Below are 27,607 nucleotides of genomic sequence, written 5' to 3'. Positions count from 1 at the left end.
GCGTAAGAACTTCTTCACGGTGAGGGTGACGGAGCACTGGAACAGGCTGCCCAGGGAGGTTGTGGAGTCTCCTCCTCTGGAGATATTCAAGTCTCGCCTGGACGCCTACCTGTGCGACCTGGTGTAGGGAACCTGCTTTGGCAGGGGGGTTGGTCTCGATGATCTCTAGAGGTCCCTTCCAACCCCTACAATTCTGTGATTCTGTGAAGTGTCACAGTTTTTGTTCACGTATTTTCCCAGTTCCTCATCATTTTTAGCATTTGTGAAGGAAACATTTTGTTTATTTTGCTATCGCTATATAGTGCTGTTTTTAGCCTGAACCAATGAAGGCCTGATCATATTGTCAAAGGAGGGTCTTTTGTGGGATTTCAAAAGATGTGGTGTCATGATCGCTAAGGATTAGACTGAAGATGCTCAGCTGGATTTTCTTTCTGTTCCTTAGTTATGAGTGCTTACTGCTGAACTTGTGAATGACCCCATCAAAATCTGTACCTGTCCTGAAAGGACAGACCTCTGAGATCAGGTCCTTGCAATCACTATTGATTACAGACTAGCTGATATTCAAGGGCTCATCAAGTTCAGTGCAGCAGTTCCACATCCTACAGTCCTCTTTTATGACATTATTTGTAAGAGTAATTGTGTGAGATCTCAGTGGTTAAATGAAAAGCTATCATGAGTATGGTCTGCACATACTGTGGAAGGAGTTACTTCAGGTGATTACAGGCTTGGCGTATTAAAAAAGACCCAAGGTGATACTAAACCAGTAACAGCAGACATTTGTAAACATCTGTCATGTGCTTTCATGGAAGACAATAACAAGACTGTGAAAAGTGTATTACCATTAGAACAGTCTGGTGCAAGGTCTATCAATCATTTGCTTACATCACTCATGGGGTGAAAACAGCAAATAAACAAAAACCTCTTAAATGGGGAAATTGGGAAAAATGGGGAATTATGCCTACTAAATCATACAATGCTGAATAGTGCCCTGCTTGTGTCTAATTGGCTCTGCTACTTTTCAGTCAGTATAGCACTAATTACGTTATTCTTGAAATACAAAGATCCTCTCTACATCAGTTAGTTTGCAGAGCTGTGGATTTTGTTCTGATTCACAGAATTGTTGTAAGCAGTGTCATTGGAGAGATTCCCAGAACTGTTGTAAGCAGTGTTTTTGGAGAGATTTTTAGGTGAGATGTTGAGATTGATATCAAGCATCTATAAGAAGATTTTAGGCCTGGTAGTATGTTTGGAGATGTTCTGTAATGAAGGAACTTACTGAGGCATTGTGAAAGAGGAGAGCATATATGTGCAGTAAGCAGTTATTCTAATGTCTGAAATTTGTGTATTTCACATGCAGCTCACTCACTAGACTATATTACTGTATGCTTTGTAATATTTTATTTAGTGGCAGTGCAAACTACTGCACTGAACAAAATTTGCGTGCATGGGTGTGTTTAACCACACAGCCAGTACAGCAACAGTGCGGACCCTGTGTACTTCTGCCTTGTAGTGACAACGTGCCTGACGCTTTCATATAAGTCTGTATGAGATGGTTATTTTGGTCATGACCAGAATGACTGCTATCCAGTTTACTGACCCATAATGAAAAAACCTTTCTGCCTTTGTAACTCTCTTCTGTTCATCAGACACATTTCCTTCTGTATTGAATGTGAAATCTCTTTGCTCATTCTGGTGGAGAGCTGTGATATTTGTTATCTGTTTGAAAGTGTATGTTCATAGAATCAGAAAAGAAGGTCTGAAAGGAACACAGGATACCATCCAGAATGTATTCCAAATCAGATTTAAATCTAAGTGACCAATTCCAACAATTTTTTTTCTTTAAATACTTTATCTGTGCTACAGCTTCTGTCTACAATCTGTTTCAACATTTCACTCTCCTCGCTGTTAAAATATTTCCCCTTTTATCTAATACAGAGATTTCCCAGCTGTCATTTAAGTCTGTCTTGTCTTCTGCCCACAGTGGTCATGGAGAACAGATGACTTCTTCCCCCTATAAAATATTTTAAAAATATCCATATTTTCTGTAACTTTTCTCATTGCAGCCTCAGCCTCTTCTATCCTCCAGCACTTCAGCTTGGGTTTATCCATAATAAAGATGACAAAAGGTTACTAAAATTTCTTACAGGCTACAATCTGCTCATTCACTTTGCTTTGATATTTGTTCTTTTGAAGATGACTAGAAGAAGATTTGAAGCAGGGTGGTGTATTTTCAGGACTGCAATATGGCCAGCAGTTTACTTTTTCCAGCATAGGTACAAACGTTTGCACTTGCTGTAATATTTGCTTACAAATTTGGTTTTGTTTTTTAGGTCATTTTGGAAGTTATCAAAACAATTTCATTTTTACTCCTGTCCTTTGTTATCTGTACATTCTTTTTCAATGTTCTCTCCTTTTCATAACCTTGGTTAGGAATATGGAGTTTTTCAGACATAGACAAATATTCTGAAAAATCATATTTGATATGTATTTCCATTTAAGACTGACCCACTGTTATATGTTCCAGGATTCTTTCTCTGCCAATCTTTTTATACTGTCCTTACACTAGTTTAAGAGCATGTTTTCTGATTGTGCTTTGAAGAACATAATTTGTGGCAGGGTTAAAAACCATGCCAGAAAAATGATGTATGTTACTGCATACCTCCTAGTACAGAAAGAGTCTGTTTTGAGCAGCCACTGGTGAATTATTTGGTTAAGAACTCTAGCTCCTTGTTAGCAACTGTAAAGAATACCACAGATAGAACAGACAGGATCTGGTTACTTCTTTGCAGGTTGGATGTTGTGTTGTTGTAGTGGGAATGCTAAGTCATGGCCTGAAACCTGGTGAGAAGGCAGGGCCAACCCAGGGGAGCTCAGGTGCATGCAATGCAGCTCAGTGTCTGGATGGGATGGATCCATCTCATTTAAGGGTTGGTAGTGGAGGCAAGGGGTTCTTGCTGGAGATCCCTGTGATAACTTAGACCTTCCCAAGGGTAAGCAGATTCTTTCCTTTATTTCTGTGCCCACAGCTGCAAGATTTGAACATATCCTCTCTTGCTGTAGCCTAGGACTTGACTACTCTGCTGTCACTGCTGTGCTTTCCATTGTGTTATAGCATTGCAGTAGTACAAGTCCAGAGTCTATGCTCTGAGTCGATGCTCACTGAACTGCCTTTCTTTTTTTTGTCTAATCCTAATCCCTATCACTACAGCAACAGTATGAAGAATTTTTTATCTTTCTATGGCTAAGTGTTGGTTTTTCTGGATGTGGTAACTTCTTTATTTGAGCGTAGTTTCTAATGGTATTTTTCCTCTGTGAACTAATTCATCCATTCGTTCATACATATTTTTGTTTGGAATTAAAGCTGCAGTAACACCTGCGACTTTTCTAAAAGCTCTGGACAAATACTTATTTAGAAATTTTCTGAATAATTTGCTGGAGTCTGTTTGTTCAATGTTCCCCACTGAAGTAACTCTTATAAAAAATATATATATTTTTAAAGGTTTATATATTGAGAGTACTGAATTGCAACATGAGTGTCCATAAGGCTTTCTAATGAAAGAGAATAATAATGCAATTTTATTTCTAACGAATTGATCTTTAGTGTGATAGTAAACTGCATTAGTGTTGTTTTTCCCAAAGCAGATCCATGTGATTTAGAGAATTGCAGATATCTTTTTAAACAGAGAAGTAGTTCTGGACAGTTATTACTTTAATCACACTAATCTTACTTTAACTGAAGATTTTACTAAGGAACTGCAAACAAAGGTGATTCTACAAGGTTTGCAGCATTTAAAAATGCAGTAGTGAGGCCTGCCTACGGAAAATCATTTTTTGTGCTAATAGATTAGAACCACAATCCTGGCAAAAAAAGAAAGGCATCTGCATCCAATCCTCTGCACAAATATTGGAAGTGGAAATTCTGTGAATTTTTTGTTGAATTTTTCTGCGTTTTAATTTACAAGACAGGCTGCTGTGATCTCTTGGCTGTGTTAGTTACTCTATACTGTGAGCACGTCTCTTGGGTTTTCTGTGACTGTTCCTGGATTCATGTAAGACAGATCCTGCATGGCCAGCCTGATCTCTGTCTGTGATCGAGTGACTCACCTTTTGGATCAGGCAAAGGCTGTTAACTTAGTCTACCTAGACTTCAGCAAAGCCTTCAACACTGTCTCCCATAGTATTCTCCTGGAGGAGCTGGCAGCCTTAGCTTGGACAGATAAACTCTTTGCTGGATTAAGAACTGGCTGGATGGCTGGCCCAGAGTGGTGTGGTAAATGGAGTCACTTCCAGCTGGCGACTGGTCATGAGTGGTACTCCCCAGGGGTTGGTATTGGCCTGTCCTGTTCAACATCTTGAAGTTCAACAAGACCGAGTGCCAGGTCCTGCATTTTGACCACAATAACCCCAAACAATGCAACAGACCTTGGGGCAGAGTGGATGGAAGACTGCAGAGGAAAAGGACCTGAGGGTACTGGTCAACGCTCGGCTGAACATGAGCCAGCAGTGTGCCTGGGTGGCCAAAAAGGCCAATGGCATCCTGGTTTGTATCAGAAATAGTGTTGCTAGCAGGAGCAGGGAAGTAATTGTACCTCTTACTCAGCTCTGGTGAGACTGCAGCTCAAGTATTTTGTTCAGTTTTGGGCCCCTCACTACAAGAAAGAAATTGAGGCCCTGGAGCTTGCAAGAGAAAGACAATGAAGCTGGTGAGGGTTCTGGAGCACCAGTCTAATGAGGAGTAACTGAGGGAACTCAAATTTTTTGATCTGGAGAACAAGAAACTCAGGGCTAACCTCATTGCTCTCTGCAACTACCTGAAAGTGAGGCTGTGATGAGGTGGGAATTGGCCTCTTCTCCCATGTAGCTAGCAATAGGACATGAGAGAATGTTGTGCCAGCAGAGATTCAGGTGGGATGTTAGGAAATATTACTTCTCTCTGAGTGTAGTCAGGTGTTGGAATGGGCTGCCCAGAGAAGTGGTGGAGTCACTGTCCCTGGAGGTGTTCAAGCAATGTTTCGATATTATGCTGAGGGATGAGGTTTAATGGGCAATATGGGGGATAAGTGAATGGGAGGGCAGGATGATCTTAAAGGTCTTTTCCAACTTTGGTGATTCTATGTTTCTGTGATTCTATTGTCATGAATTGTATATTGATGAAGTGCTGAATGCCTTCTATTTGTATTGGAGTGACAATGTCAGTTTTTCTTGACAAGATGATGGATGATACTCATCACCCGCAGTCCTTCTAATGGGCAGTCTTACTTTTGTGATTTATAGAAACTGTCAATCTGAAGCCTCAGATTACTTGAAAAAATTAAATCTTTAATTCATTCTAAAATAAAAGAATGTGATAAATTCTGAGAAATATGCTCCACCTAAGTGACAGAATAGTATTTTTTTTAGGTTTCATTACTGACCACAAAGACTTGATTAGTATCTTTGATTTTTCACCTGGTACTTGATAAATTGTTAGAATTTGATAGCAGTGTATATAGAGATTTGAAGGCCAGAGGTTGAAATATGAAAATTTTTCTGATGATTAGAGATGACATGACAGCTGTTCTCTATCTTACTGGAAATTATCTGTCCATTTATTAGTCTACAAGTGCCCACATGTCCATTCTTATGAAGTAAGGAGAAAGTATATCTGTAGTGCTGTGGAGGCTGGTGATGTCACTCATGTTTTCTGTTAGATTTATGTTGTCCTTCCATAGTCTGTTGGAGAACTGTGTGTCTCTCACTGGAGAGTAACTGTAGGATGAATTATTACTAAATCTAACAAACTTTGGGTCAGTTCTTTTAAAACAACTTATTCCTCATTTGAAGGTCAAGGTGTGGTTAGTACTGTTTCCAGCTCAAGGATTAAAACCTTAGTCATCATCCTCACTTCTTCCTGGACTGGAGTTCTGTGGGATCTGAGCCTGAGCTTGACAGGGACCAATAGGCCAGGGTATTGGTGTTTGTGTTGACAAAGAGCCTGTTTAAAGAGCAAGATATTAATAATGTCCATTTGATGGTTTTATTCTATTTATGAAACTAACTGGTATGTTCTTGAAGCCATTTTTCTTTTTACAGCAGTCACAAATGAAATTAGATACTTCACTCATAAGATAAAAGCAGTGCTGTATTTATTGATATGTAATAGTGATTTAACACAACTTAATCATAAATAAGGCAGCAAATTAACAAGATTAGAGAAGGCAAGATTCACTTGATCATTTATTGCACAGAGGATAAACACTTGTCCAGGAGATGCTCCATATGAGTCATGAAGTTCAAAGTGTACCTCCTTGCTTTCTAAGATCTTTGCAGCACAGAGGTGAGGAGCATATGTGTGGCAAAATCCACTCCTAGTCATGGACTTTGTCAATAGGTTGTGTTTAAAGGATTATATATGCATGGTCAATCTAAGTGTAATCTTAGCAAAGCTTACAAAGATTAGCAAGCTATTAGTCATTTACTAAAAATTGGTACTAGCAAGGAATCTCTTCACATCGACGTGTCAGAAGAATCTGCAGCAGGCATATCCTCTCACCTAAGTGATAGCAGAGATGTGTAGCTGGCTAATGTGCAGGACAGCTCAAGAGCCTTTTGGGCTCCCCACTATTTATTGGGCAAGATAATTTAGTCACAGTTTTTGTCCAAATTTGTCTTCAGTCTGATTGTGACTGGCACCATGGTTAGGTGAGTGCATTGTGCAAATTCCTTTGACAGCTTTTGTGTTATCCTTTTTCCCTCCTGTCAACTTGGTCTTATATATTTATTGTGTCTGTCAGTGTTTTTGGATGCGCAAGAGTTCTGTATGTTTCCTTCGCTCTAGGCCCCTCTATTAATCAAAGAAGGGATGTGTTTAATTATTAGAGGTCTTTATTTGTTCTCCAGATTTCTACATGTTGACCTCATCTGGTTGTTTGTTTTTTTTTTATCAGCTAGGGGACAACAGAAAGAAGCATTTTACACAACACAAGTCTGAGGAAAGTTCACTGCACTTCTGTCAAAGCTTTCCAGAAGGTACTATTTATTCCCTGTAGGCTTTGCTTAGGTGCTAAGCAGTAATGTTAACAAAGTTTTGCACACGGATACTTTTCAGATACAAGCTCTCAAAGAAGGAGAAATAAACTGCCATTTGTGTTGAAGGAGTAAGCAGCCTGATTTGGAAGCAATGCTGATTATCTTATTTTCATTATATCGTGTTTTATTTTTATCTCTTATTACCAGAGGGGAGTAAGGAATGTTGCTCTTCTTCAGAGATGGCCACAACCCGCAGATCCCAGTCTCTCTTGCACGACTGGTTTGACACAGAATTTTTGCTTTTGGGGTTTCCTTTTATTCAGGCAGTCTGCGGTGCACCATACTGCTGCAGAAGCTCTGGCTGAAGGACAACCAGGGTGGAGAAAAACTGTCTAGGTGCTTAAGGTGCGGAGATGTTGAACTTCTGCTCCCCCTGTCTTATAATGTATTGCTAATTGGCTATGTAATTGCTCAGGCTACTTTTATTTTCTGGCACATACATCCATTTATATAAATATTTTTGACATTTTAATGAAACTGCAGGTTTAACTTGCAGATAAAATGTCCTCTATTTTTTGCTAGTTGCTGTCTAATTACTGTGAACTCATGATCACCGGAATCCTTTCATCATCACTGTAATCCTCAATATGTTGTTTAGCTACCTATCTTCACTCAAAATTCTCACTTATCAACATCCAAAATTTCTTCCAGATGACAAGGCCCAAGCAGTCTCTCAAAGAGGTTTGTGCAATGCATCAAGTTGTCTTACAGCATAGATTATAGTGGTCCAAAGACCACATAACAAAAGTTTCCTTGCAACACAGCAGCTGTTGAATGCAACATACAAGTGCTATAGAAATTTTATTAAGCTAGAAAAATAATTTTCTTAAATATGATTGTTCTTGATTATCTGAAGAGATTATAGTTATCAAATTGCTTTCCAGTGGCAATTGTTACTATGTGATTAGATTTCTGGCAGCATCCTGTTTTTATTGTGGCATTAGCAGACCAAATCACTGGCTTTCACAAATTAATTTCACTGACTTTCACAGGCAGCCTGAGTTCTCAGGGCTTGTCCAATAGAATCTCTAAAGAATTTCAAATGTTTCACATTTGGAATGTTTAACTCTGGTGAAAGTGATCGATATGACTGATTTTTATACCTAGATATTGGCATTTTGTGACTCCTTAATAATGACTGTTATTTTTGTCTAAGTCAGAAGACTGCCTAAAAGAGTGGGGAAAATAGGTAATAAGAGACATTCCATAGGTGCCATCTGGGTGTTGGAAGTTGAGTAAGTGCAAAATAAAGATGTATGCCTTTGTTAAATCTTTTCCCTAATTCTTTTCTTTTTTTTTTAAAATGTATGAGTATTGCTTTAACTGAAGAATATTTTCAGTATTTAAATTTCCTAAAGCAGTTTCTAATTTGGTGATAATTCTGAGAGAAAAAGTGGGATGAAGAACACTGAAATGAATTTGGGAACTTGGGCTGAAAAAATATTCCTTAGACTGAGACCATGAGATAGAAATAGTTTTTTACTAATATTAAGTTAGCATGAAAAATCTGTAAAGGGAAGGATTATCTTTCTTTGAAAGAGAATTTCTCCTAGGATGCAGTGGGTATCTCTACAGAAACTTAGAATAATAGAATTTTTTGAGTTGGAAGGGACATTTACAGGTCATCTACTCCATCTTCCCTGCAATGAATAGGGACATCTACAGATAGATCAAGTGCTCAAAGCCCTGTCCAATCTGACCTTGAAGGTCTCCAAAGATGAGGCATTATTTCTCTGGGCAACCTGTTCCCAGTGCCTCACCACTCTTATTGTAAAAACAAAACAAAACAAACTAACAAACAAAAAACAACACAAAAAAAATCCCAAATCCCGTATCTCTTATATCCAATCTAAATCTTCTAGTTTAATTCTTTTAGTTTGAAACCGTTTCCCATTGTCTTATCACAACAAAACCTGCTAAAGAGTCTGCCCCTTCCTTCTCACAGCCCCCCTTTTGATACTGAAAGGCTACAATCAGGTCTCCCTGGAGTCTTGTCTTGTCTTCAGGTTGAACAGCATCAGTTCCCTCTACTTCTCATAGGGGAGGTGTTCCATCCCTTGAATTGTTTTTGCGGCCCTTCTCTGGAAGCATTCCAGCAGGTTCACATCTCTTCTGTACTGAGCACTTTACCTCCCTTGACCTGCTGGCCACACTTGTCTTAAAAATGGGTATAATATTGCCTTTTTTCCAGTCACCAGGAACTTTACCTTACTGCCAAGACTCTTCAAATACTAGGAAGAGTGGATTGGCAGCTACATCAGCCAGTTCCCTCTGGGCTCTGAGTTGCGTCTTAGACCTATAAATATTCAGGTTTCTCAGGTGGTCATGAACCTAATCTTTGCTTACAGTGGGAGGGGCATTGGTCCACTAGACCACATCTTCTGATCTATCTGCTTCAGCAGTCTGTGAAGAGCAGTTGCCAGTGATAACAAAGAGGCAAAGCAGAGGCAAAGTAGTTGTTGAGTACCTCAGCCTTCTCCTTGCCTGTTGTTACCAGTCTGCCTGCGTTACTTGCTAGGAGTGCGTACGCCCTTCTGGACTTGCCTTTTCTGGTTGATGTACCTTCTAGAAGCCTTTCTTATTCTTCATTGCACCCCTTGACAAGTCGAGTTCCATTTGGGCCTTGGCTTTCCTGACCCAATCCCTACACAGTGTAACAGCATCCCTATACTTTTGCTGAGGAACCTGTCCTTGCTTCCGCCACCTGTACATTTTATTCTTTCTCTCCATTTTGACCAGAAGGTCCAGGTTTAGACATACCAGCCTCTTGCTTCCTTTTCTGGCTGCTTTGCTTTGTATCACAAACTGTTTTGTGTGCATGAGGCACAGCATTTGGTGCCTCACAAAAGCGTTTGAATTTGCAGTAGTCCATATGGCTTAGGCCATGCTTAGGCCCACTGTTCATTTGTTCCCTGCTAATGAATCCTGTGCTGGGTTCTTTTAATCTCTAACTTTTAGAATGAGTGGCATTTCTTTTTTGGCTATTATTGAGATGCTGAGTATGTCATATACATTTACTAAGCTTAGAACTTACTGTAATTCTGAACATTTCCTTTATTCATCTAGCCTGAGTGTGCTTAAGAGGAAGCAAAAAGTAGAAGGTGTCGCTAGAATGGTGCATCTCTCTGCTCACAAGTTTGTTGTCATCTTTTAGTGTAGTTTCTCTTATTTCTGTATTTACCTTGTGTAAGGAATAAATAACCATCTTGTTAGGTTTATGCAGTTCCTATATACTGAAGAGCTGATCCCAGTTGCAGCTTATGCAGTCCTACATTGTACTGTCAGCAGAGGAATGTAGACCCTATATTGCTTCTCTTAGGCAATATTGAAGAATGTGGATGGCAGGTTTAAGATCTGCGAGGGGATGAAGGGAAGCTACAAAACTAAGTTTTGGAATACACAAATGCACAACTATATGTCATGTTTGGGCTTAAATAAGTTTATTTTAGAATTCTTGGAGCTCTTTTCTTGAGCAAAAATAACTTCAATTTTGTATTAAAAATAAGTACTATAGCAAAGTATAAAAGATTTATTCTGTTTCAGAAGCTGATTATGCTCATTAGCTTTGAAGGTGAGTTCTCTGAAGGATTATACTTTTTAAAAATTCTGTTCACTTTTCAGGAGTGATATTCTAATAATAAAATAAAAAGGAAATTGATTAGATAGTCTTTGAGTGATTTATTGTTTTAAAAGTGAGTTATTGTCCTATGAGAAAAGTTTTAATGTTTCATTAATACTTTATAAGAATAATCTAGAAGAGAGGAAACATTACTGAAAGGTTATTTTCATGTTAATTAAGCTCTTCAGTATAAAAGAACTCTAACACAATTTTAATATTTTATTCACAGTCCTCAAAACTGTTAGACATTATATTGATTACAGTGTGGCTTAGAGTTGATGAAGAGAGAATACAGTTTGTTTTGTCTTAGTCAGCAACACAGCAAGTCGTACCACTCACCGAAAACTCTAAATGAAAAACACTCTGAATACATATGAATCTTAGAATTAGTGTGTCCTGTGAACAATGTTGTTAATGTGAAAAAAAGCATAACATTTTTTGCAAAAACTTACGTTGCAATTTCCCTTGGATTTGAGGGGATTTGGAATCAAATCTGTGTTTGATTAAACTGTAATTAATGGAAAATTAGTCATTAATAGCATGATAGAATCATAGAATCGTTAAGGTTGGAAAAAGACCACTAGGACCATCTAGTCCAACCCCAATCCATCACCACCATGCTTGCTAGACATATCCCCCAGTGCCACATGATACTTGAATGCCTCTAGGGACAGTGACTCCACCACCTCCCTGGGCAGCCTGTTCCAATGCATCACCACTCTTTCTGAGAATAAATTTTTTTCTAATATCTGACCTGAACCTCCCCTGGGGCAACTTGAGACCATCCCCTCTTGTCCTTTCGCTGTTACCTGATATTCATCTCAGGCCAGTGATTGACAGAAGGAAGTATGAGGGGGCATGAAGTACTAATGCAAAGTGTTTTGGACTTGCTGATCACTTGAAATTCAGTTTTAGTTTCTGAAAATAATAGTTTTTAAATGCTATACCTTAGAGGTAGTTTGCTTAGTAAATTATTTGTGAATGTGAAGTATAGTGCTGATTTGACTGACTTACCTGGCCTTATTTTATTAATCTGTCCCTTTTAAATGAATTCTAAAATACAGGGCTTTTTCTGTACTAGTAGTTTTACTGATGGTTATGAGTCCTCTTTCTCCATCAGTTATGTGCTGTGTTATTTCTTGAAACACAGCAAGAGTAAAAAAAGGGGTTTGTTCCAGAGGAAACCAGGGGTCAGATAAACTGGTATTTCTCTACATGTTTTGTGACACTTGATATGGGGAATGAGGTGGAAGACATCTTTCCCCTTTTACCAAGATGGACTATTATATTTAATCTGTCACACCATATCTCTTAAGATCTTAAGGCTTCACAAGACCAGTAATATTGGAACCTGATGGTTAGGTCTTCGACTTCCTAAATTGTGTGAGCTCCCTACACTGTATAATTTCTAACTGTTACCGATGAGAATGTTTAATTTGACAATGACATTTCCTCCATGGAAGAACTGACTTTATTATCATTTGTGCAAAACCACTGGAGTCACAGAAATGAGTATCTTCTGTTAAGGCTTATTAAGCTGTGAAGTTTGCAATTAAAATTATACATTGCTTCAATACAAGAAATTGATACTACGCAGAAAACCTTGAACTAAAACCTTCTCATGCCATTTAATTAGATGAATATTATGTTTTAATTCCTTGGTGTTCTTCCACATTATAGATACCATCATAAAACCCAAATTCAATAATTTTTAGACATTTAGGGAAAATGAGGAAGTCAGCATATGAACAGGTAGAGGACACTGGCAAAACTACTGCCACTACTGTGTGAAGCTTGAAGTTCTTACCATTTCCCTTCTTCAAGAAAAAGACCATTTAAGGGTGTTTTGACTTTTTGTAATGTAATGGAGATAAGGCAGTGCAGCTTTGTTTCTGATGGTGACTGTGATCAGCTGTGGATTTATATTTTATACTCAAGGATAAACAGCAAAGCCCTGACTTAGATATTAAAGGACAGATTACAAAGATAAAAATTTCAGAATTCTGCAGTGTTTGTCTGTAGGGTCCTCACAAAATTTTCTTTGCTGAAGTTTAAACTGTTTCTAAATAAAAAACATAATATATAAAATATAATATAATATATAATATATAAAATAAACATGCTGTTTCTAACGATCACAGTTGTCTTACGGGATGTTGCCTGTGGTAGCCCTTGTATTAACATTAAGAATTGTTACAATTCAGTGGGTTCAACACAGCTGGTTCCATATGAGAGGATAATTAGTAAGACTTGCTGTTTTGTTTTGAAGTATTGTGTGCCTTATGTTTTGTGTCTTATAAACGGAATTCTGACCAGTTTGAAGGGCTTTCAGATAACTGAACTTCTGATATAATATTCAGTTCACAAAAATAATAAATATTTCTTGGGACTTTTCTGATTTTATACACCAAAAAATAATGATTAAATTTCTTAGCACAGATCAACTCAGGTTTTTTTCTTTTTTTAATGCTTTATTTCTTATACATTTAGAAATAAAGGAAATTATGTTTCCTGAACTTACATAAGAAATGCTACAGTGTTCATTGTTACTTGCTGTGAGTCCAGGAAGATATTGTCTCCCGTTGAGTCATTTCAATTATGATAGTTGGAAGCTAGCACATAAAGAAATATAGCAATTTAAACTGCAGTTAGCAGACAGCCGTCTGAACACAGTTCAATGTTGATCACATTCTGAAAGTGACTATTTCAAAGGGTTTCAACAAAACGTTCTTATTTTGTGGACTTAAAATTACTTATGTTAGAAAAGAATGTTCACTTAAAAACTCTTTGTGTCTTTTTTTCTAAAAAATAATTATATTTTAGAAGCTTTTCCTATTTTCTGAATCAAAACCACTAGCTAAAAAGTTGTACTTCCCTGATTAGTAAAAAGTTCCAGTATCATTAATGTTTAAAAAAAACACATTGTTTGATGTTCACAAATTAGCAAATGAGAGATGGTTAAGTGTACGTGTGACTTTAAGACACAAATATTTATATTTTTCCAATAAAGTTATTTAAATTCTGTAAGTTTTAAACATTGGTCAGGTAGTATAGCATTTTATGTAGCTATTGCGGTATAAAGTGTATTTTAGCTTGTATTTTTGGACTGAACATGCAAAATATCTCAAGTGTAAGGAAGAACAGGAGTGTGTGATGCAGCTGTCAGTGTTCTTGGCAGGGATACATCTCAAAAATAATTCAACTGTTTAAACCTTTTCTTCAATATTTTATTTTTGTGGATTAATATAGTATATATAATCTCTACAGTATAAATTGGATCAGTACTCTACTTTTCTCATATTATCCAAATATATTCAATGTAGAGCATAAATGCTCATTGTTAACTTTTTTTTAAAACAAATTTCTGGCATTTTTTTTTTTTAAACTCATTTGGCATTTGTTCTTCTTGAATTTCATTATTCTGTTAAGAATTAAATAGTATGAAGTATGTTCATCAGGAAAGATGAACAAATGTTCTAATCTACGAAGAATCTCTGTAAAGGCAACTTGTAATTTTTGTATGAATTTTTAAACAAAGAAATCAAGTTCTGTATTTGCAGCTTTTCTTGACAAATACCAGTGCTTTAAATTATACAGCCGTTCTTTCTCTGTATAGATTTTCACAGTACTTACAGCAATTTATAGGTCCAGACTACAGCTGCTGGAAGACATTTATTCTCAGTTCTGTATTAAATCTATCATATACCAATGCATTAACATTCAGTACAGAGCTCAAGGGCTTATGGCTTTTTCTTTCTTGCTCTGAGTTGCTATCCTATAACTGTTTGCAAGGTATGCAGAAAACAGTGGTGAGAAAACCCAGCTAATATGCAAGAAGAAAGAGAAACTGTTATCCATGGTAACAGTCAAAACGAACTGATTTTGCAGTGTAAGCTGAGTAGCCAAAACAGAGCATGCTGTTAACATTTCTGAAAATGGTAATGCTAATAAGCTTGTTTTGATGGATCAACGCTTTAGTTTCATTTTCTAGAGTGCTGTTCTTTACACACATCAATTGTATATATGTTTACATAGCAGCAACTTAATGTTCTCTGCAGTGTTTGAATTGAATGCTTCTTAAAATAGAGTGGAAAAATATGTCATTGAGTTATTTGACTCAACTTGTTATAGTTTTATGCTTTTTTGGCAAGGAAAAAAGAAATCAGCTTATTTTGTATTGTTGACAGATATTTATCATAAATATTTTAAAATCATTAAACTGCAGCTAGAGTTTGTCAGGCAAGCAGTGGCAAGTACCTTGACTATTTGTTGAGCCTATAATGTATGAGAAAATCTCAATTGAAACAGTTATACAAGTTGTGTACTTGCTTATGCATGATGATTTCACATCTCACACTGGGGTATTAAATCCAGGAAAACTGAACTGTGCTCTGTTAGGACCAGGAGAAACTTATACCTCAGAGACCTTGAACTGTTGAGTTCAGGACCTCTTTCCAACTAATGTGAAAGGTGGAGTATGTTTACATATGATAATATGTATAAAAATAAGGCTAAAACAAAACAGGATAAATATGAAAGATTCATCAGTTTGGTACCTGTTAAATTGTGTATCAGTGAAACTTCTAGTGGACTGCATAGAATGTGATCTTCTGCTGTTGGTATTTTTTACTTGAGAAGTTTCTAAGCAGCTTAATATTACTAAGGCAGAGAATAGAACATTTTAGTAAGTATCCCCAAACCTCTTCTAATTTAAAATTTTCATAAACAAAGCAAATAATCAAATAGGGTATTACAGCAATGACAAAAAATATTTCAGAAATTTGGGATCGTGGAAAATGGCATTATGACATAATTTTCAGTGATTTATCTTCCACTGAAAGCATTCTGTTTGGAATACTTTCGAAAACTTCATCAACTGTATCCTGTACGTTGTACAGAACATGAATGATGATACAATTTCCCAAACCTAAGAAATAGCTAGAATGTGAAAGATCTTGAGTTTCACTCTAAATATATTAAAATAGAATGAATGTTTACAGACTTAACTGACTTTTCTGACAAATGCCATTTTTTATGTGTCTTTAATCATACTTGAGAAGTTAGGTCCTGACTTAGTGTATATTCTGGACTTCTGGTTCTTATGCAATCTCAGTTGATAAGCTTAGCAGATCAGTCAGTGCCTGTATACCAGGTCTCTCTAATCCCCTAGATGTTTTTTCAGTCTTATTTGTGATAATTAAAAACATGCATAGTCATGATATTCCAGCTATAAAGATTTTGAAAAAGACTGTTTACCAAAGCATTGTTTGCTCATTTAGTTCCCCTGATGAGTACGTATTAAAATGATCTTGGAGTCTTAATTTCCTTCTGCTCTCAGTGTTAAATCATAGATTGCCTTTCAAGAATTGGATGCTAACCTTATAGAAATCAGTGAGCTAAGTTTGTCCTGAATTTGGTTGAGTGGATGGGCTTCTGGAGGTCAAATAAGTGAATTCTCTTTAAATTATATATATATTTCTGCTTTCTTTCATCCATCTCTTTTTTTTCACTTCTTTCATTCCTTTCTTTACCCCTCTCTTGCTCCTGAAGATGCTACTGGAGGTTCACATCTGATATTTGACCTGGGTCACTCTTGCTGATGAATGTTTCCTGCTCTAATACTAGACATGCTCATTTATGACAAATATGACCACAACTGTAACTAGAAGAAAAACTTTGTGAGCTAATATATTAAGTGGTATCTGTGTGCAGAAAAAGGAGAGCTAGACTTAGATAAAAATCCTATTACATTAATTCTAAGAGGGAAAAATTTCTTTGCAACCTTTCAAAGGCAACAACTTCATCTAGGAGACAGTTAAAAGAGCAGGTTGTTAGATGCATTCTGAAATGATGGATAGGGAAATAACAGTAAGGTGTTGCTCTGTAATGTGTAATGGGGCTAGAAAGAGTTGATGAAGTATATGAGACAGTGGTGTGCAGCAGTTGCAGTCTGATAGAATGAAGTCATCTAAATAAACTATATCTCCTTAACTGAACTGCAAATTCTGGGGGAAAAAAAAAACAACACTAACCAAATAAAAAACCTGTAAGTTAAACAATCCACCCTGGGATGTTAATCAGACATGATCAATTTATTAGTGTGTTTTTGCTATGTTTTCTTGGTAATATGTGTATGATTGATAGTAAATAGGTGTAGATATAGAGAGAAAGTTGCAACGCATCACTTCTTGTGGGAACCTGAGTCCTGTAAATCAGGGTTTTTTGAAAACAGAATAGTCTTTGTAGAAGCAGTGTGTATTAAATTCTCAGTCCTTAAAATCATTACTTGAAGTAAGATTAACTAGCAAAAAAGTGATTAAGTCATTGAGAACGCACAGATGTATATTTCTTTTGATTCACTGCTGTTTTGAATTTATGGGCATTCCTTCTCAGAGGTTAACTTGCTGTGGTTGTGTTACTGAGCAGAAGTAATGCTCTACATTATCAATGATTCAGTACCACAATTCTAAAACTGGATACAATGGTGTATGAAACAAAACCCACTGTGTTTTAAAATCAGTAACATGCAGAATATTTAAAGCATTCCTAGACAGTTGAAGAACAAGTTTGAAAACAAGTGCTTATTTTTATTCATCTTAATGTGTAATTTGGCAATGGCATTACTCTGTATGGCACTGTGCTCATGTAGAGGGCCTTGCTGATAGGCAGCTTTCTTGAAAATCACATCTCATTAAGGTGCAGAAAGTTTTTACTAAGTGTTTGACTACCAAATCCCAAATTGACAATGTGCTTTATTAGCAGTTGTAAAAACACAGGCTCAGAATCTTTGAAAGAAATGAATGTGTATCTGCTTAGCTTTTTGATTAGGTCGTCAGGATGGCTGAGATTATTGCCACTTGTCTTGTGAGGAGAGGATGAGAGATCTGGTCTTGTTTTGTTTGAACAAAAAACTTGAGTGGAATTTGACAGCACTCCTTCAAGGCCTACAAAGAGCCTGAATAATCCCATGTTACTATGGAAGTTAATCTTACATTGGTTTTCTAGAAGTGGCAGTGGTTATTCCAGAGCTTCTATAATGTTCTCTCCACAAAGAATCCTGTGTGTGTGTATATATATATTAATACATGCATACAGATCTATGTTTATAGTCCTGGCTTGTATTTGTGATCACTTTCTCATGTGAGGAAGTTATCTCTATCTCTGTATTTTTATTAACCTAACTGGGAGAGATTCTGGCCTTTCCTCTTGGCAAACACAGGACCTTCCCATTCCTCCTTTGGAGCTGTGGATGTCTTTTCGGTGAGGCTCTCACTGTCTCTCCTGACCACTCAAGGCATTGTTCTCATGACAGATCTTTGTCTAACTATTAATTAAATGGTAATAATTTTCTGGCTCAAATCTGTGAGAAAAGCTTTCTTATGTTAGCTCTTAATTTTTGCATGAGCCTTTAAGATCCATAACTGTTTCACTTCCATTTGCATCTATTTAGTGCAATTCTTAAACTACTTATTTAAGGATTTGTGTAAGGATTTGTGGATAATAATGGATTTGGGGTCAAGTTGAAATTGACCACTAAAACTGCCTTGAAGGGCACACAGGCAAGTAGAGACTCATACACATATTTTTGTATTGCAGTTTTGTGAACAGTAAAATGCATGTTTTTGTTTTGTCTGAGTTCTGAGCATTTCTGCACTTTTCTTTGAGTAAATTGTGTTACAAAGAGGTAGTAATATATGCTAAGTTATCTTGTGGAGCTTTTAGTTTTTGCCTGGTTGTTTTTTTATCCCTACGTGTACACTCTAATGGTCAGAAAATATGTGCTGTAGTCTTTTAATATTGTCTTAACATCAATCTTTAAATTTATATTTGAATTTTAAATGTCTGCTATAAACTTTTTTTCCTATTTCTTTGCAGAAAATGGAAAGATGAGAAAGTGATTTAAGACGAGAGTCGATATTAGCTTGTTTTTATAATTGTTTTACTCTTTTTAACATAAAAATTTAGCTTGGTTTGCTTCTCTGTTACCTCCCTCAGTTGTTTCCTGTGCCATGGCAGTTACAGAGTTACTCTATCTCAGTTAAAACCAAATGATTAGCATATATATATATATGTATGTATGTATGTATTTTCCCTTTGTGTAATCTTTAACACTTTAAAGTTTCCCTGCTACTAGTGTAGCAAAGGTGAACATGTTGTCTGGCAAAGGAGTAATTGAGGGAACAGTCAAGGAAGGGAAGAGATGAAAAATCCAGTAAGAGAGGCAAATGTACGGAGCAATGGTGTATTTGGTAGGTGCTTTCTTAAGTCTCAAAGTGAAATCACGTGTCTCTTTCATAGAATCCTAGAGGCAAGAGAAATAGCTCAGGGGTCTCTGTAAAGAGTGCTGTGGAGATGCTCAGTTTCCTTTGGAGCTGGGGTAGGTATTAGATGGCTCTGAAGGTCTGCCAGGAGCAAGATCTCCTTTTCTTCAAGAGGTCCTTGGAAGGACAGACATCCTAGTCAGAGATTTCCTAAAGTGCATCTTCCATTTCCTTCCTTCCTCAGAGCACCCAAAAAATGCTCTTGAAAGCTCTGATAATCTTGCAGCTAGAGTTCACTGAAATTCTGCTTCTCCCTTTCTCTCATTCTGCTATGTTTACAAGCCTAAGAGACTGAAAACTGGAAAAGAGGAAGATAATTTTAATATACAAAGAATGTTTATAATGAATTCTACAGCATTTCTTACTATGTTTTTATAGAATTGAATATGATGATAATAAGACTCATGAAATTCTAAGAATGTCTACAAAACTTTAATGCATTTTTGGGCGCTAGATGTGTGCATGACAACTTACTTTAGGTTGTACCTACTTCTTTCCCTGTTCTTTGGGTTTATTATGAAGACTTGTGGGCCTTTGTTTATTATGAAAATTGCCAGCTTTTTGCTGCTGGCTTATCAGTTTTGAATTTCTAAGGACTACTTATTCCGGGTTAGCAGTTTTTTGGTTTTTTTTTGATTGGGAAAGGTCCTTTGGAAGAACTTTTGAGTTCAGTTATCTACATAAGATGGAACACAGTAAGAAGTGCTTAGGAATAGAAGCCAGTGAGTCAACTGTTATGTTGACTTGCCAGTGTATCTCCTGGTCTGTAGTTCCTTTGCATTATAGTAGAAAAGGGAGCACTTTGTCTTCTTGTCATGTAATATTAGGAAATGTAGAGTAAGAGCCTGCAATTCATGATAAATACAGTTGAGTATAGTTAAGTATTTGGATTTAACAAAATGGTAAAAAAAATCATTCCTACACAGTCATGATTCATTTATATTATGGCTTATTTTTTAAATATATATTAAATTTAAATATTAAATTTTAATCTGCCCAAGAAAATAACTCAGTTTTCTAATTCAGATCACCTCCTGGTGGAAGAATTGTCTGCTTCTGTTTAGGGCTCCACTGTTTTTTTTCCACCTCTACTGTATCCCTGAGATTTCCAAGTAAGACTGAGAAAGTAAGATACAGCCCTACATCCAGTGCATTTCTTCAAGTAAATGAGATTAAAAAAAAAGAAAAATCTCAAAACTAGGACCAGTTCATTCAATATTGAACGCACTTTTCTTTATTCATCAAGTCAAACCTTTATACCGTGAGGTGTGGATGTTATGATGCTTTTGTAAATAATGCATGTAAAGCCTCATGCAATGCAAAGGAACATAAAGTCCAATCTGCTTTAAAGCAAACTGTGATCAGCTTTGTTTGCATGTTGTTGCTCATTCCTCATTGTGCCTCTTCTTGTAATTTGAAGCTGGTACTGCTGGCTTTTATTATTCTGATGTGCTGTTTGACTTTCCTTTTTTAATTCTGTTCCACTGAATTTATTTCCTTCTTTCAGGCCATTTTGCAGATATTTATTAGTTTTTTGCAAATGGACAAGATTCAGAAAGAGCATGTGGAAAATGTCTATACAGTAAAGCAGGCTGAGACAGGAGGCTGTTTACAATACTGATGTTGACTGTATATTTGATGCAAACTCCATAACTTTCAGCTGTCCAAGTAACAACGCATCAGCTTGACTCCTAATAACAGTTGAATCTCACCTTCAGTTTCAAGGTTCACTTTTAGTCCTTATTGTCTGGGATGGCAGAAGGCTGTAGGGTTTCAAACAGATCTGAGTGGAGAAAAAAGGAACAAGATAAATGTCGTAGGATCCCTGAATGCTTGAAGTGTGCACATAGCAGGGAGAGAGGAGAAAAAGGCACTGGTGCTCTACAGAAGTAGCTTTTCGTAGACACCTTTTTCTTTATTTCCTTAACTTCCATGCTTTCCATTTTCCTGAAGTTCAGAATTCTCATCTCTAGCTGCTGTTCATTTCTACAGAGCACTTGGGACACAGGCAGCGGGACAGGGATGCAATCACAAGAACTGTGTTTAGATGTAGCAATCAAAGACTCCTGTATTAACCCTATCTACATCTCTGTCCTTCTCTACTGCTTATTAAGATAGACATGTTGGAGAAGAGAGAAAGCAGATTTTCAGGCCAGTTTTTTTCACAGGAAAATTTTTTTTAGAAAAGCAAAATGTGAATATTTTATAGTGCTAGTTATAAAATACAATTTAAAAAGTCTGATTTTTTTACACAGATCTTGTTCATTCCTCGTGAGATAAAGAAGATTCCATCATAAGTACAATTATAGATGTAGTCATTTTTCCAAATCTTTGATAAATGTAACTTGTGTCCTTAAACAGACTACAGATAGAAAAATGAACAAAAAAACCCCCAAACATCATCATTTATACATTACTTGTCAGTTTTGAAGAGCTTTTGGAAATAAATGTCATTTTCTTTTGTTGACAGGATTTGAAATCTAGTGATCAGCGAGATGAAATTGCTGCAGCACGTGCAACCCTGAAAGAAAATTCTTCTCTTCTTCATTCAATATGTTCAGCTTGTTTGGAACATTCAGATGTTGCATCCCTTACAGCCAGCAAGGATTCCATTTGTAATGAAATACAAAATGCCCTCAATGTAATTTCTAATGCTTCCCAAGGAGTTGGGAATAAAAAGGGACAACCTGCTTCTTACAGAGCTACTCTAGGAAGTGCACTTGACGAGCTTGAGGTAGGTAGACTGCAACGTATTTCAGTTATTTCAGTTTCCATTTATTACTGTTGAGTGAAAGATCAATGCTCCCCTTAGTCTTAGTCTGAATAGTATCACCCTAAATTATTTCACTGGAAAGAATCACTGTTCAAAAATGGTTGCAATTAAGTCTTTGTTCCACTACTTTGCTTCCTTCAAACAGAATTTAAGAATTACTTCTATGCATGTAAGTAATGGTGGAGACAGAAATGTCCTTGAACTCATAAGTTCAGTTTATAAATAACAGTGACTCTCTAATGATTACAATCACTGCTGCATTGTGTTTGAACTAGTGCAATGCAAAGTGATGCTATTTACTCTGAAACTTGTTAATGAGATCATTATTTAATTATTTATGTAATTGAAGATTAAGAAACCTAATTACGTCTTTATTTTTAAATTCACATTAAATTAAGTGAGATGAGAAATATACTTTAACAGATTCATGTTTTTACTTCTGTATTTAACCAAATATTTGGAGAATGTCTGCTCTTTCTCTACTCCTAACATAATTCTAGACTTCCACATTGAGTTTTCTCTTTTCCTCAAACTTTTCTGATTCTTCCATGTATAATTTTCCATTACCTTGCTAAAATTGGTAAAAGACCTTCTGAACATGAGGTGATGGACTGCATTCCCCATCCGCTATGGCAGACATAAGCTCAAATTAAAAAAACAAAAACAAAAACAAAAAAAAAAAACAAGAGGAAAAAAAAAGGAAATGCAAGTTACTAAACCTATTTGCAAATGTGGGCCTTTTTGGTTGTAAAAACTCTGTTTTGTCTGATGCCAGCCTTGGATGTTGATACATTTTTAAGAGAATTAATATTATGACTGATGATAATAAATTTTGTTTAAAATATTCAATGAATAGTTAAAGAAAGTTTGAAATCCCTATATGTTATAAATCTTGTAGTGGTAGTGTATTGATCAAAACAGACTTTTCAGTAATGCCCGAAGCTGAATTTGACAGGCTCTTTTTTTCATCCCCAAAGGAATATGTGATTGCATATTATATGTCAGCCACTCTTGCTGTTTACACTATGTTTTTAAGTTATAAACTATTTTCTTACTAAATGAAAGAAAATAACTCGTGTGTTAAGTGATGTGATATGATGATGCCCTGAATGACAATGTAGTTTAAATTAGAGCTACTCTTTCCCTGTTTAATCTAGGAAAAAAAACCAACAACAAAAAAACCCCAAACAAACATAAAATGAAACCAGAAAAAAAACCTCAAGAAGATAAAACAAAATTTGGCAAAGTGCTTGCATCATCTGACTGCAGATGAATTTATCCTGGCATATGTGAGCAGTACCATTTTAATGAGATATTTAAATTGTCTTTACTTTTAATATTATTTTAAAATAGAAGAATTTTGATAGTGATTCCATGGAAAATTTTCTTCTGGATTGAAATTGTTTTTATTGGAAGCATAACAACATAAAGTCTCACTTGTAAAAAGCCATTTTGTTAATGCATTTTAAATTTATTTTCACGTAGATATCACAAATTGGAATTTAAGCTGTATGTGTTAAATAAGCATAATTTAAACTTTTAAAAATGATCTTATGAATTAAATGATTGTGCTTTTCTTTCTTTAATGAAAGTTCTATGGGCTAGAGACCTGAAATAACCTTTGGACTTTCTTGTTGCAGCAAATAGAGTGCCATGAAATAAACGGTAAATAGTCTGTTGGGAACAAATCTTGTTAAATATTTGTAGTGTAGAAAAGTACCGCAGAGCTTACCCAACAGTCCAGTATATAGATGGTTTGCAATGTCATTGTTGCTTTGCCAGTGCTGGCAGTATCAGAGTAATTACAGATTTTTGAATTGGGAAGCTAATAGTAAGAATGAGAACAGCTAACTTCTTAAATCAGTAGATTCTCAAGAATTTCTCTTATAGGCTCCATATGAATAAATACATTATTTACAGTTAAACACGAATATAACAAATTTAGTAGTGAATATGTGGGTGCAGATTACCTATGCTTTTCACTAGTATTGCATTTTCTAAATGTGAAGAGATTGCTTACAAAATGACACGGGTCATCTATGCCTGACTCTGTGTGTTCATTTGACTTGTTCTATAATGACCCTGGCCCTGTAGCAGGACAGTGTTATATGAGATGTAAAAATACTGTATATCAGTCCTAAATGTCAGAAAATGCAACCTAGTATCTGAATTCTGGTGATCACTCTTCCATGGATCAGAAGGCAAATGAGGGGTAAAGTAGCCAAGTAATAATTCTGGTTAGGTGCTCATTTATGTTTAAAATCTCAGGTAGATAAACACTCATTAATCCTGTTAAAGCAAAAAAGTGTAACTACTTATTCCACATCTGTCATTCTCCAATTGTTTTGGAAATCAAATTGCCTTTTCCATTTAGGTTACTGATCAGAATTTTTTGATGAAATTGCTTTAAGAATTAAATCTGTGGGCAGAATCTTAAATCATATTTTCCTGGTTACTGTTGCCTAGTAGTCTTCTTTCTTAAATTTAGTTTAGAGCTGAACTGTAGCAGCTTTTTGCCAGCACTATTTGTTCATCTTTTTGTGTGTTTTCTGCAAACTGCCTCCTAGGAGAACCTCTCTTCCAATTTTCATTTGAGATTTGAAAACAGTCATTTTGCTAACTAAATGATTAACTGACTGCAGCAATCAGGTTGGCTTAGTCTTCTGTGATAAAGCTACTTCTTAAAGTGCAACTTCTTTCTGCAGTTATACTTGAATATTCTAGTTGTGAGTGCATTTTATGTTATGATTGACACTGTGTAGTATAGGGTTGAGAATGCTTACTTGAGATACAGGGGTCTAATAGTGAAGCTGCTGATCCAGTGAGTAGTGTCAAAAGGATTTAACTGTAGCAGAGGTGAGGTACCACAGAACAATTTGGTATTCAGGGCTGTAATATGAATGTGGCAGACACGTGAATGTATGAATGGGATTGGTCTCTTCTTACTGGTGACAGATGATAGGACGGGGGGAAATGGCCTTAAGTTGCGCTAGGGTAAGTTTAGTTTGGATATCAGGAAACACTTCTTTACTGAAAGCAGGAATAGGCTCCCCAGGGAGGTGGTTGAGTCACCATCCCTGGATGTGTTTAAAAACTGTTTGGATATGGTGCTCAGGGAAATGATTTAACAAAGGGTTGTTAGAGTTAGGGTAGTATGGTTAGGTTGTGGTTGGACTCGATGATCTTTAAGGTTTTTTCCAACCTGAGCGATTCTATGATTCAATGTATTTCAAATCTCTAATACAAAATAAACATTTCTTCCACGTAAAAAATGGATATACACACCTCTGAAAGCTGGCTACCTCTGGAATGCCTTCCCTTATCATTTGCTGTGGAAGAGTAGTTTGAGATCATCTCTTTGATATAAGTTAATTAAAAAAGAGAAACAACAACAACAAAAAACCCCGGTAAATATTTAAACATCAGTATCTATCTTCGTACAGTTTTTACTAGCTGATCAAGTGCAAGCTTTTTCCTTTATAGTTCTGTTGTGTATTTGGATATAGCTGAAGTAATGGGGACCTACATAAAACATTGATTAGACATGTTATGTAGGAAAACAAAGTTCCCATTGTTTGAATTCTGATATTGAAGTTTTGCATTCCTTCTTACAGAGGTGACAGCTGAAAGGGTTTTGTTTTCTCCTCCATTTCAGAGTCCATAAAGGCATCTCTTAGCATTTTCTTTCAATTCCTGTACTACATATTCATAATTTTCTGCAGTGCATAATGTTTGAGATACGAAGTAACTTAGCTTGCCTCTAGATAAATAGGGTGAAGTTTTCCTTTGTGTTCAACCATATTATCATTTGCTGTAAGGAAGTTCAAAAAAGAGAAGAAAATGGAAAATATACATACCTCAGTATTAATATTCTTAATGTGTTTCTGTGTTATACTTGTAAACAATTGGTATCTTACTACCTTCACATTTCTGGAAATGTGTCTTTAGATAAATTTCCAACTTTACGTGGAAATAGCTATTGTAGAAAAGGACAAAGGACTCTTAATATTTAACTAAGAGCTCAATTACTGCTCTTATCATGTTTGGCTGTAGGCCTTGGATAAACCAGTCTGGCTCCATCCACTGCCATTAAGACTTCAGGGTATATGGAGATAGTCAGAGAAGGAGAGTAAGCAGTGCTCCTTCTCTCTGTTTCTTTTCTTTGGATTTTCCCCTTAGAGGCAGGGACTGCCAGGCCCTGACAAAATTTTATTATTTCTTGTCTCTTGGAGACTGCAAAAATCAAATTTGTTATAAATACTGAGAATTATTCAACTTGTTCCAAATTCTTTACTTCTGCAATAGATTGAAAACAGAGGACTGCCCTTATTCCTTTGCTTTGTTAGCAAGGCAAGAGGCAAATAAAATTATGGCCTAGTACCAGTTTCTGAAGTTACGTGCGAGATTATTTTTTCCATAGTCAGCATATTTTGTTTTTTTACAGTTTTTAGTTAAGAAATAATTAAGGGATACAAATACGGTAAGTGCAATTAAATTGGCTTTCTAAAGTACTAAATCTTTCCTCCTGCTTACATTCAATCTCCTTTCTGATTTACTGTGTCTTTCTGGATAACGAATGGAGCTAAAAACCCAGAATTTGGAAATACTTAGTTACTGCTTTAACTTAATCTAAGATTGCTTCTACTGAATGCATACAAATTCTTGACATAAACTATAAACTATTTTAATGATTTATCCTGTCACTTCATGCAAAAATTCATAAACTCAGTGACACAAATTCATATAGTTTTAGACTTTTTATTGTCTCAGAAGAGACAATTGTAAATTGAAATGGCAGTAGCACAGTCTGCTTTTATTTATTTCTTTTGGATGCTCTGATGTGGTACAAAAATTCCCAAATCAACGTGGTGAATGTGGAGACAGATTCTCAGAAGTACTTTTTCCTTCTGGTCACTCTGTGAAATTTGAGGACTAGAGTTCACGTAGTGCCAGTTCCTGATAGGAAATAGAACAGGAGCCCAAAATTTTTATCCCCAGGACTTTTACAAGTTACTTAATAAGGTTTGGTATCCAATCATGTATGTTAATAGGCTTATATACTGAGAGTACTTAAATAGTAAGAGTACTTTTAAATGAGGTTGATGACTTCAGAGCTATGGATCAGTAGTGAAGGTGAAACATTTAGAAACCTATGCTGCTCCAGCAGGATGGCAAATAACAAACTTCCATTTAAAATTGAGTATTGCAGAAATTACCTGCGCTGCCTGATGTCAGTATTAAAATACTTCATTTGGAAACACTCAGATAATGAAGTCTGATTTTTCTCTAGTTTCTCTGGAGAATCTCACAGCTGTTTCAAAGTGATTGTTGTGTATTCTGGAAAAGATAGGAGAATTAAACCTGTAACAAAAAGACTTAATCTCCCTAACTCTAGATAGTATGTAATAGTGCGCTAAAAAGTAATAAATACCAAAATTGAAGGTAACTGATGTTCCCTTTCCTAGATATTTATGTTGCAATACAATATTTTTTTTTCTTAGTACTTTTAGAACTTCCTAAGCTAGACTTTACTTGAAATCTAAATTGGAAAAATAATTAAAATTTTCTGGCTTAAAAGTAGTTCACATATTTAATAGCACAGATAAATTCTGGCTCACCTGACCTGAATTCCACTTTAGGATATATGGCATGGTTTTCTTGTTTAATATATATATATATTTTTTCTGATAGCTTTGAATATGGATTCAGCTAAGCAGAATTATGTGGAATATTGACTTGATGATCTGGATAGAAATGACAAATTCAGATGTTCAGTTTGATTAAAAATGAGTAGTTTGAATTTCTTTAAATGCTGAAGCTCCAGTA

The 27,607-nt window shown here is 36.0% G+C and overlaps 1 protein-coding gene across 3 annotated transcripts in view; it reads left to right on the top strand.

Annotated features, from left to right (window-relative positions):
* Nucleotides 1-27,607, top strand: part of CTNNA3 (catenin alpha 3) — a 289,557-nt gene that overhangs the window by 94,647 nt on the left and 167,303 nt on the right. For all 3 annotated transcript variants that reach the window (XM_031554365.1, XM_019617498.1, XM_019617503.2), the window contains one exon: nucleotides 21,479-21,742. In XM_031554365.1, the coding sequence (XP_031410225.1) occupies nucleotides 21,479-21,742 (264 nt within the window). The remainder of the gene's footprint in view (nucleotides 1-21,478; nucleotides 21,743-27,607) is intronic.

The sequence above is a fragment of the Meleagris gallopavo genome, chromosome 8, assembly GCF_000146605.3.
Source record: "Meleagris gallopavo isolate NT-WF06-2002-E0010 breed Aviagen turkey brand Nicholas breeding stock chromosome 8, Turkey_5.1, whole genome shotgun sequence".
Lineage (NCBI taxonomy): Eukaryota > Metazoa > Chordata > Aves > Galliformes > Phasianidae > Meleagris > Meleagris gallopavo.
This window is presented reverse-complemented; position numbering and strand designations above follow the sequence as displayed.